This window comes from Excalfactoria chinensis, chromosome 8 (genome assembly GCF_039878825.1).
Source record: "Excalfactoria chinensis isolate bCotChi1 chromosome 8, bCotChi1.hap2, whole genome shotgun sequence".
Classification (NCBI taxonomy): domain Eukaryota; kingdom Metazoa; phylum Chordata; class Aves; order Galliformes; family Phasianidae; genus Excalfactoria; species Excalfactoria chinensis.
Window position 1 is genome coordinate 10,739,178 of NC_092832.1, and position 12,104 is coordinate 10,751,281.

The 12,104-nt window shown below is 36.1% G+C and overlaps 1 protein-coding gene across 10 annotated transcripts in view; it reads right to left on the reverse strand.

The window, feature by feature from the left end:
- EVI5 (ecotropic viral integration site 5) overlaps positions 1-12,104 on the reverse strand; it is a 62,093-nt gene that overhangs the window by 18,469 nt on the left and 31,520 nt on the right. For all 10 annotated transcript variants that reach the window (XM_072343043.1, XM_072343039.1, XM_072343042.1 and 7 more), the window contains 2 exons: positions 11,915-12,061; positions 9,225-9,320 (listed from right to left, as the gene is read on the reverse strand). In XM_072343043.1, the coding sequence (XP_072199144.1) occupies positions 9,225-9,320; positions 11,915-12,061 (243 nt within the window). The remainder of the gene's footprint in view (positions 1-9,224; positions 9,321-11,914; positions 12,062-12,104) is intronic.

Genomic DNA, 12,104 nt, shown 5'->3' on the forward strand with positions numbered 1-12,104 from the left:
AGAACCCTGAGTAGTGTCAGAGTTTGCTATTTCAAAGATATTTTAAAGTTGTTTTTTATTGCATCAGAGTACACATTACAAAGTTACTCTGCAATATTTACTATTAACTCACATAAACCACACTGGAATAGCAGTGCATAGTACCACACTGAATTCAGTTCCAAGCCCATCTACAGCTTGTATTCACAAAGTGAGAGGTATCGTTATTTTTCTTGTGCTAAAGAGGTTAAAAGAATGATTTATATAAAACAAACTCATCTCCCTTTACAAAGATAACTCTTAGTAGTCAGAATTACAAACAAAAGGAACATAACTTACAGACCAAAAATAATAGTCTATATTCATCAGAAAGCTTCACCGATGCTAAGAATTTAGACAAGAATGATTTCACCTCTTGTGACAGCAAGAGCACATGGAAGAATTGTTCATCTAAGTCCTTCACTTGAAACACACTTCTCCATTTTAGCATGTTGTTCCTTAGACTCCACATTACTACGTAACCACAAAGCATGGTGTCAGAACGCAAATGTAAAGCCAGCTTCTTGCACCTGTCTTATATTTGGTGTCACAGCTTTTTTAGAGTAAACATCTGAGTTTACATTAGAATTGAGCACACAAGAGGACTACTACCATATACCACATAGAGTAAGCATTATTGGGAATTATGTATCATTACCTTAAATGATTTTTATTCTAAATAACACCGTAAAGTTAACATGTATCACAGAACAATTCAACATTAAGTTCACTCATGGAAAAGTCTACCACCAGCCAGCTTTATCTGAATGTCAGTGTAAGCCTGGCTTGCAAGGTACTTGTCACCAATAAAGGTCAAAGAAAGTTTCAGTTTTCCTTTCAGAACGTACAGATTTTGTAGAGGTGACAGTTCATCAAAACGTGTTTAGCACAGGAACCCTGTAATGCGATTCTCTACAAACACATTTCTCAAAGAAAACTTCTGCAACTTCCTCTTGCAACATTGGAAACACTAGAGGTCAGAAGATGATCCTTTTATCTGGCTGCAAAAAAATTAGAAAACCACAAGTATTTCTAACAGACTGTTTAAGACCATGTCCTATAAGCTACAAAGCCTGTTTTCAGTGGGTAAATTGCAAAGGTGCCACACAAACGTTGGGCAGCGTATCAGAATCTTCGTCATAGCTGCTGTTCATCTCTCTGAGCGGCAAAGATTTTTTTTTAACCTACTTTATTTTCCTTCCAAATTGTTTATGTCATTACTTCTTTAAAAGGCGCTCACGCAGGTGCACAAGCAAACCACTGGAAAACATGCAGTTATCATCCATTCTAGAATTAAAATATTTTTCAGTTTTTACAAAAATATTTGTTCTATAAATCAGATAAGCAGACAGCTGAAATTGTACACCTGTCAGATAAAAGCAATTAAAAATATTTGTGTTCATCCGTCAGTGTGTGAGCCTGGTTACCTGCCATTCTTCAGAAATCCAAGACACCAATGTTTCTCTTCAACGCAAAACTGCTTTGCTTTCCAGGCATTTCATATTAAGTTCATATTACTCGCTAGCAATTTTCAGCTTCTGATAAGTATTTGTTAAGGCAAATTTCACTTTTGGTTGTAACATTCTTTAACGCTAGTTTTTCATTGTGACAGTTGATAAGAGATCAAAACTTAATGACAGGAAGCTTTCAGTATGTGCAGCTCCTTTCAATATTACAGAATGCAATAGGAATGTCTTTCCCAACTATTTTTTTTCCTGACATATCACAAACACAGAATAGTTTATCCTAAATATCCTGTAGTTCTGGATCTCATTTTCATCCTACACAAGGTATTCTGTACACTACTATCTTGTACTTCCTGACTACCATTAAACTAAAAGAAAAAAACACTTTTATTAATCAAGGTATCTTGGTAATGACCTACAGTCTCTTTTCAGTGACCACTGTCAGTGTGCAAAAATCACCACTACACTAATATGAAGCCCAAACCCCAGCTGGTTAGATTCCCTCTTGTGCATTATAATTCTAGATTACATTAGATGCACTTGGGCACTAATCTTTATGCCACTGTGACTAAGTAGTGCATACAGTAAGCATACTGATGCTTGACATGTTTTCTCACATAAAATTCCACGTGTAGTTTTCTTAAGCTCATGCTTAATTTAGTGGCTTATTAAGAAAGCTTTAGCAACTTCAGCCTGGCTTTTTCAGCCTCAAATATGAGGCTAAATTACATAGATAAAGTGACGTGGAAGTGGGAAAGTAAGAAGTGAAGATATAACAAGCACTAAAGATAATTTGAAACAATTCCGTACTTCAGGCAGCAATATTGGTGAACTCTTGGTTGCATCCTCAACATACTATTTGCAGGATCTGGCTGTTGCAATTAGTTTACTACTAAGCATCCATTTCAAGAATAACTTGCATTGAGGAACAAAGGAATACCTGCCCAGAAGACAGTCCATGGTCCAAGCTCAGCAGCCTAAAAGGTCTGGGCCTACATTCAGAACAGTTTTGATGCATTTCTTCTTTGTCGATCCCATTACTATTGCTAGTTTCATGTTTCAAGAGTTGAATCATGCAGATGTGATGGAAGACATGCTTTTAGTATGGATTATTCTGGCAAGTCTTCCACAGAGAAAAAAAAAAAAAAAAACAAAAAAAGAAGGAAAACCTAATCTCAAGCACAAAGGAAACAAAACCTGTCTTGTATAAAATCTCCTAGACAAAAAAAAGGGAGAGCTAACTGCTCTACTCATGGTCTTTCTTTATTCTAAATCTGGCTGTGACCTTTTTAGTTAAGAAAAGCAGTACCAGCAGCAAAGTTATCTATTTTCATTAAATCACACTTCCATGTGCTATGGCTTCCTCATTTGCTAGAAGGTCCCACTGACAGAAAAAAATAAGCTGCTTTTATGAGTTATTGAACACTTCCTGTTGTACCATTTAGTTCAGTAGGAATCAAGCATTCAGCTCAGCTGGTTTTATGTTGTGCTTCAGTAGTTTTGTATTTCTGAAGAAAACTATCAGATCAAATGGACTGGTTCAAAAATGAACATTAAAATTTAAGTGGTATCTTGATGTGTGTTTAAGGTATGGATATCACACCTTTTAAAAGGAAATAAGCAACTAGCAATCTTCCTTCACAAGAGTTTTAAGATCTAATATTGTATTGTAGGATGTGGTTAATATTCCTTTGTTGTCTTTTTTTTTTTTTTTTTATTAAGCTAGAACAGTAGTGCAGAAAATCTGTGGTATTTGGAGAGGTCACAATACAAAGAATGCCTGGCCTCCTGACAACTAATAGACATGCTAAGTTTAAAATAACATACTCAAAGAAACTAGATAACACCAAGGAACAAAAAGGAGTAATTGGAATAGTAGAAGAAAGTTAGACAAATCTAAAAGCAAGGACTTCCTGTTTAAAAGCCCCATCACAAGTAAATCAATCTCTACATGCATTTCCACAGTATACTGCTTCTGCATATTGGCAACACTGCAGTGCCCACCTCCCCTTTTCAGGAAGGTTTTTAGAAATATAATACTAATTGGTGCTGTGCCATTCAAAAGCCATTACTTCAACTTTGCCCACTCCTTGTCTTACTGAATCTTCAAATGGACCAGCTCCTCCAGCACTGGCAGTTACAAACCTCTGTACCAGGGGAAAAACAAAACAGAAAAACCCAAGCCACCTGGGTAGCTATCAGCTCTGCTCAAGAAAAAAGGACCCATAACAAATGAAGCAGCCAATATGCAGTCCAAACTGACTTAAGAGGCTACATAAGGAGGGAGTAGAACAGGCAGTGGAAGGGCAGGAAATAAGCCCCGAGGACTAAAAAAGCAGCTGCTAAAACACTTAAGCCCTTTCAGCTGTGGGAGCACTCATCTCCTTCACTCTGCTCTGAAGTACTAGAGTTTATGTACTTGTCTGTACACCAAGATCTACTACAAGAACACCTGAGAATAAATCTCTTCTCAAAGTTTTGCTTCTTAGACCAAAGAAAAATTCTACCCACAAAAAGGTATAAATTGAGATACACAGCTGTAGTATCAGACTAAAGTCCTCCTTTGTCTGACTTTTTAAGAGAAAATCATTTCTGTATTTTCTTAAGAATCAGTAGTTAGTCTCTAGCAGCATGTTTACTTGAAATATACAACAGCTATTGGGTATATGGAGTATCCAACCTCTGGACCAAGATGCACTGCTGGCAACCCAACAGCATAGAGACAAATTGCTTCAGAGAATGCTAACCCTAAACACCTGAAGCTGTTACTGTATAGTAGCCCCACACAAAAATCAAGTATAGTTAGTAGTTACAATAAAATGGAATCCATATTAGAAATTCACAAAAAATATCTGAAACACCTTGGAGAACTTATGCCTGATCTTGCTTCTTGAACTAAGGAATGTTTAAAAAGAAGGTCAAAACAATAGAATTCCAGTTGCATTCCAGCAGTAGCTGTTTCCCAGTATACTCTTGATCACAGCGTATGAAAATAAACATCAGAAATTACACCATTTAAGTAAGAGAACGTCTAGAGATCTTTTTCACTTTAGTAACTATGAAAAATACAAAACCCAAATCAGTGGTTTTACTGGTAGTCAAAATGAAGAGACACGAGGCAGTTGTTCCTCAGATAATAATCTATCAGCTTTACTAAAAACATCTAAGGGGAAGGATATTTCCTCAACACCCTCACATTTTTTTTTCCCCCAACTTAAAATATTAACTTAGTAACAAGCTACCTCAGTCTCTTTTCAGGGTAGGCTTTTGAACTCTTACCTCTGTGGCAAGACAGAACACTGAGATGTAAATGAAGTTTATTCAGAAGGGTAAATGTGGTAACTCGTGTCCTTTCAGTGACTTTACAGTGACTCATTCGAGACTTCCAAAAAACACATCACTAACATCACATACCACTATTGATAAGAGAAAAAACGTTTCCTGTAATTTGAAAAGATGGAAACAATTTCTTTACTCAACAGTCAGTACTTGGAAAATTTATTAAACAGAGGCCATAGAAGGGCTTAATTCTAGTGAAATAGTGCTAAAAGTTTAGCTGTAGAGAACTAGCGCAATCATGGACTTCCTTTACAGTTGTTCTCAAAGCAGCTTTGACATGGTTAAATATGGGTAAATGTGACAATTCTCCGAATCTGCCAGGAAACACACCAAGAAGGAAGTGATGTTACCCTCCCTGACCAGATCAACCTAACCAACAGAAGAGTTTTCCTATTGAGATTACTCACATGTAAAACTAGTTTTCTATAACAGAAATGTGCTTTGCATCTCCACATCCAAACCAATCACGGACTATTTTACAGGGATAGCAACAAGTCAGCAATATAAATGGAACGGGAGAGACACAAATTAAAATGCAGATGAGGTCCACAGCTTTCCCAGCTGTTTCCCCAGTGTCCATGCTTCACTGGCATCACGCTCCTTATCTTGGCCAGCTGACTGACATTAACTGATAACTGCAACTTATTTAACCTTGCCTGAATTTCTCTTATTTTCCCCCTCCTCCTCTCATTTTTTTAGCCTGTTACAAGGAAAGCTTAAAACAAACAATAACCCCACCAGTGTCGAATGACCACCAGGACCAACTATACATGACCAGAAGGAACACCTCCTCTTACAGATCAGATTAGTGAAGCTTGGTAGTGGTTTTCTTGAGAGCTATAAGGAAGTATAGAGACAGAATTAAAACAGAATTAACAGTACTTTAAAGGCTGACATTGAGGAGCTAAAACATTCGCTTGTTGCAGCTTGTTGCTATTACACCAGATCAAGTGATAACAAGAAAGATTTATTCCCTGAGGAAGCAAACCCACAGATTTACTGATGGACTACAGGCATAAAGAGAAAATATACGTTCCCTGGTCTTAGCTGCCTATATCTTAGAAAAGGATGAGACAAAAGGGGTTTGTAACTCCATAGTGGGGATAAGATGTTCTCTTCTCACGATGTTTCACTTTCTCATAGAAATGAGAGACTTGCATTCTATAGTTTTGCCAAAACTAGTCTACTATCAGCCTAGACATCTAAAAACACATCATTTAGTTTTTAATGATAGGGTAAAGAACTTTATTCAGAACTGAGGAGCCTGCTAAGTACTAAGGGTTTTATGACTTGAACTAGTAAGGGAAAATAAGAAAAGAACAGAGGAAAAAACAACTTACAAATGGACACCTTTGCTTATGCACAGCTTCAAGGTTTTTCTCCATCACTTCTGTAAGTTAGGCATTCCAATTATGTTATTATCATTAAGGAATTTCTCAGACTCTTTTTGATCATGATTGTCCATGGATTATTTTTGCATTTCAACACATTTACACAGAAATCAAGAACTCAATGCCTAACATAAAATCACATTCAGAATACATAAAAATAACTACTAAACATCACAGCGGAATGAGATCTTGCAACAAAGTTACATTACTATTAAATGATAAAACTACCTCCTCCTTGTCAATATTATTAACCAAAACTAAGAGTGACCTCAAACTATGATTTAGGTCTAGCATTTGTGTGTGTCAGAACAGTTCATATGTGGGAGTAGTGATACTCTGCAGAAGTTAATGCCAGTGTCTCACACCTACACCTACACAAACATTTAAAAAGAAAAATGTGCTTTAGGTCAAGCACTGCTATGTAGCATGTGGACCTTGCACCAAATCCCTAGGTTTTCCCCTGCTTCCTACAAAATCACCATTTCCCACACACAGAACAAATGAAGGTTACGTGGTAACCTTCATCAGCTTAGAAATAATCACAAGCAGACTTATCTATGGTGCTTCCTATTCAGCATAATCATTTTGAGACACCTATGCTCCAAGATTAGTTACGTGCACTTTATATTAAATATTGCATTTCAAGTCATTAAGGCAAGCGCTTCCTCTGCTGACATCATGTCACAGCATCCCAACAGCAAGTTGAATGGAAAACAATGAGGCACCTCTTTCTCCAGTGAGGAAAGAGTTATCCAGTACCTTATCCCCACATTAAGACTTGCTGGTTCCTCAAAAAAAACAACAGGTTTTGTTGAAGCAGTAGAATCAATAGTGTGTTTTAGCTTGCTAGCTTCGAAAGTAAAAACTTCACAACTCCATTAGTACTTTTACTGTTGCTGCAGATGTTTCAGACACCTTTGAGCCTGAGCACTTAAAAGGAACTTTTGATCTTAAGTTTTATATTTGCTGTCGAAGCACCAGTCAAATATCTATTTGTGTAAGGTTCTGTAAGCAGAAAAAGAATCTTTTACAGCACAATAGAAACTTCTCAAGACAAGTCTGCAGTGTGAAAGAAGACATACGAGGAACTTATTTCATTAAACCACTGGTGTTTTAAATGTATGTATGTAGTTAACACTCAAAATGTGTATTGCACAATTACACAAGCTACGTTTCAGACTAAAATAAGTTTGAAATCAGTAGTTCACCAAACTCTAACATGGAAACTCCTGGGTACATACCACAGTCAAAGAATGACTTCATGCTCAGACTATACACAAAGAAAGTACAGTCATTATCATTGATACAGGAAACAAAGGATCTTAAGAGGCTACAGATGAAGAAATCATTAACAGGTGATCTTCTAAGATGACAGAAAAGACTGGAACTTGAAATGCACTTCCATAGGAGACAAAAGAAAGAAACCTAAAATTAAGGAAAGTGACCATGAAAAGGAAGGAGAGGAAAAACAAGAGAAGGAGATGGTGACACGTCATGACAGGGACAGTGGAGTCTTTGCATGTACAAGGCAGACTTACAAAAGAGATTACTCTTCTAGCACTTACCTAAATACTTTAAATGCCCATGACATTATAAAAACTTCATATAATTCTGACACCCATAGCTTAGGTAGTATGGAAACAGGACAGGAGAGAACTGTAGGATGATTATGCATTGATGATTTGATCAGATCAGTCAAACCACAGAAAATAAATTTGTTTACATAAAAAATACAATTCTAATTTAGTGAGAAGAAAAAAAAAAAAGATTGCTGGATTCTCTATTTCATAACAGCAGAACTACTGCACTTCTTGGAAGATCCAAACAAAGTTATCAGGATGTCAATTAATGCCAGCACTAAAGTAAAAGCAATTAAAGCTACTGATTCCTCACCTGCAAAACCAGATAGTCTGAAATCAAAACCAATTATTTTAAGATAGATTGCTAACATACAAGAAAAAGACTGACCTGAATTCAGCTATTCTCTTATTATCTTTCTAGAAGATAACAGAGTCATATGCAATACTAACTTATCTAAGTAGTTCTGATGTACTCATCGCAGCATTATCTAAGCAGTATGTGATCAAGTGATTGCTTTATCTTTTAACAGATTTGCTGTCTGCTTCACTACAGGAAAAAATATTCAAAGTGAAAATTCTGTATGCAAACCCCATCCAATTTATTTGTGCAGTTATGTACATAAAACAAGTTAATCTTATAGAGACAATATGCAAACATACTACCTGACATATTTCTCATGCTGTTAGCAAAATGGTAATCAAGAGTTAAGAAACAAAAAACTGTTTTATGAAGCAAGTTAATGCTATACATGAAGACTAATAAAAAACGCAAGTAGTTCAACTCTGACACCTTAAAATGAAGTCATCCCAAAGGAGCAATTTCAGAGGGAAATTAGACATTGCCAGTTTAAACAAAAACAAAAACATGAAACTAGGTAACAAGTAGCTTTGAAGCTAGGATTAATAACCAAGAAAGCCTTTGCGGACAAGCAACAAAATTCAGGTAGGGAAACAGTGCATGAATACATGAAAGACAGACCACAGTAAACCATCAAGATTTCCCCAAGCCAAAAAAATAGAAATCACATATGGTTCTCTCATTAAGGGAGCAGCAAGTTCATATGACAAAAAAAAAAAAATGCAACACTACAAGGAAGAGCACATGTTACACTGTCAGATCCTACAGTGATATGTAGCATTAAATAAAAGGACTGAACCAGATCTAGCATTGAAAATTACTGATTACAAGTAAAAACAAAGAAGTCACACGGTGCTTGTATAGAAACAATTATTTAAAGCTCACCAATAGGACCAGAAGTTAAAAATAAGGCCTTTGCTTATAAAGGAGGTGCACTAAGCAAGATAGCATTATCCCACTTCACCAAGTAATGCCTTGTGTTCACAACAGGTTAAAAAAAGAAAGTGAAGGACAGGGAAAAAAGTACAAAAAGTAAGGAGTATGAAGCCATGTGTTTAATATCACTTGTTACCTGGATTTCTAATTCAGCAATGTGCTGCTGGAGTTCAGCCACAGCTGCTATGCGGTCTGCCTCACGGAGCCGTGCTGCCATCACTTCTTCTTTACTCTAGAAGAAAGAATAAATTAAAGATAACCCATAATACCAGGTTCAGTCCATGACCATGCAATATCTACTCAGAACTACATAAAGAGAACTTACGCTGCTAAAGAATACAACACCTACTGATAAAATATATTCTAAGGAACTCCCAATTTTCTTTTCATAGCCCACAGAATTCTGTAAGCATCTAATACTAATTCCAAACTACAACCACCTAATACCCATGAAAAACATTATCCACAAAGGTGCAGGTCCAAGAAACAGATGCATTTTGTTTAGAGACACTAATGTAAATTAAGAAACAAAAGTTATCAACAATAGTAACAGAAGATCACATTCTTCAACTTTTGCTTTTGTTAATAGACAGCAAAGATACTCTGAAGTTACTTGTTTTGTTATTTCACCTTTCTCAAAAAAAAAAACAACACGAAGAACCTTGTTTACATTCATCTATCTTAGTAACAGTACACAAAGACATCCAATACCATTTAGGATAAAACTTGAATGCCCATAACTAATGAACAGAGTTTATTCTCCTTTCTGTTTTACAATGAAAGCTCTAAAGACTTAAGAACACAAATCCACCAGTGTTATGTTGCCACCAGCTTGGTACAAAACTTATCCGCAGTAGTACTTGAAGAGATGCTGTATGTTTTCAAAAAGAGCCCTGTAATGAAACTGTATTTTCCTGCAGTATCTGATTAACAGAATTTGTAATCAGCTATTTCCATTTTAGACATACCCAAACTCAAAGCTTATTATTGCTAAATTCTACTGTGCGACTGCCTGCATGAAGTCAAGCCCAGAAGTCTAAAGGATCACATATAGTCAACTGCAAGCTAAGTCACTGTCTTTGGCTTGGTTTAACTTGACTATCTGAGATGCATCAATAGTGTTGCTCTAGATGGCAGACACTTTATCACTGAAAAAAAAAATCATGTGCTCAGTAAGTACCACAGGAGTTAATAGGAAAGATGCCTGGGGTGAGGACACAGTTCTTATGTTGTAAGTTCTGTCTACTCGGTTGCATTAAACATTATTTCAACAAGCAGTTTGAAAAGAGTCAGTAGAATTTACATCTTTACTGCACCTCAAATTCAGGTTCCATTTAAGATATGAAAACCTAACAAAAAACTGAAATACTTTAAGAGAACAACTAGAGTACGTCCAAATTGTTCACTGTTCTGTTTTTAACAAATTTAAGAGCTGAATGACTACCAGCTTCATTTTCCTTATGGAAAGAACTAAGGGAAAGCTACCAAAAAGTTGCCAATTACAGATTACACAATATGGCTCTGATTAACGATACAAGATGAAGTTTCACTGCACAACTGAACTGATTACATTTATCCATTACCTTGTAGAAAAGGGATTACAAGAAGAAATCAAGTCTGTAAAAACAATATACTAGAGCAAAATTACACATAGAGTGCCAATTCATCTCCAGATCTAGCCACAGTGATAAACCACTCATGCTACACACTCTTGACACTCTTGATTCATGTTATCAGCTGAACCTTTAGAGGGGAATACAGTCAGTCCTTAAGTTATGTGTTGTTAAAATAAAATAAACATACATTGGAAAAAATGTGAAATAAACACCCAGCTGGTAACTGTGTTCTATATGAGCAAAAAAGAGAAACAGAAGCGTCTGGATACATCATGGATATAATCAAGATATGATCAACTTACATTATGTAATAGCATCTGCTCTTAAGTTGCCAAATCTGCAACCGCAATACAGCAAGTGGAATTCATTTTGTTACAGGGTGAATGTCAACACACCAACAACTTATCCATTTAGAAGTTACTGGCCAAAGTATTCAGCTCTAGCTGATTTTATAAAAACCTCTGCAAACATCTTTTGAAAACAAAGTGAAATTGTTTTAATGTCTCCAGTACATTAGGTCATAATTAGAGAGATTTTCTAACTAATATTGCACTTCTTTGGGATGAGTATCAGTAGTCATTTTAGGAAAAGTTTCATCCAAGTTAAAAAAAAACTTTGTAGGATTAATCCTTCATTACTTTTCTATATCATATGCACATGACTAAAAGAAATTATTAAGGATTGGTTATATATTTAGTTACAAAATTAAGTCTGAGATGAAAACATCAGGTAGAGCTCTGATGCACTGACAGTAACAGACACTTTATTGCCCAGTATTTTTAGGCTGATCTCTTATAAGCTGTTTACTGTTTAGGAAGCGAATACCCTAACACTCTCCTCTGTGCACCTTTCCACTCAAAGACAGTTTCTACTGCCATTTATAAACTCAAACTAGTTCTGCAGTAATAGCACTGAAGTTGTCTTCTGTCACTAAGACAATCAGAGCACAGAGTGATCAGAATACGCTGAGCAAAAGAATGTCTTTTTACTCATTATGCACAGACAGTAAGTAGTAGAGAGTAGAGCAGAACCACACTTTTAAGTCAAGGTTTATCTTTGTGAGACCACAAAGAAACAGCTCTGTCAAAACCTCAAATGATTTTGAGATGGTAAATTTAAGATGACATTGTCAAACTGGAAAATAAAGTAGTAGAAAATAATACAAATTACACATACAGAAGCATGCAGATAGTCTATTCATGTTGTTTACCTTACATTCAATCTCCGCTTGTCTTCGTTTTGCTTCATTCAGCTGAGCAAGAAGTCCTTTGTTCTGTGCAGTAAGATACTGTACCTTTTCTTGCAGGCTGTTGACCTCCAGCTCTGCCCTTCGCAAATGGTTATTATTGATCTGACTCTAACATTTATGACAAGAAAAAAATAGAGCATGTCAACGAGAG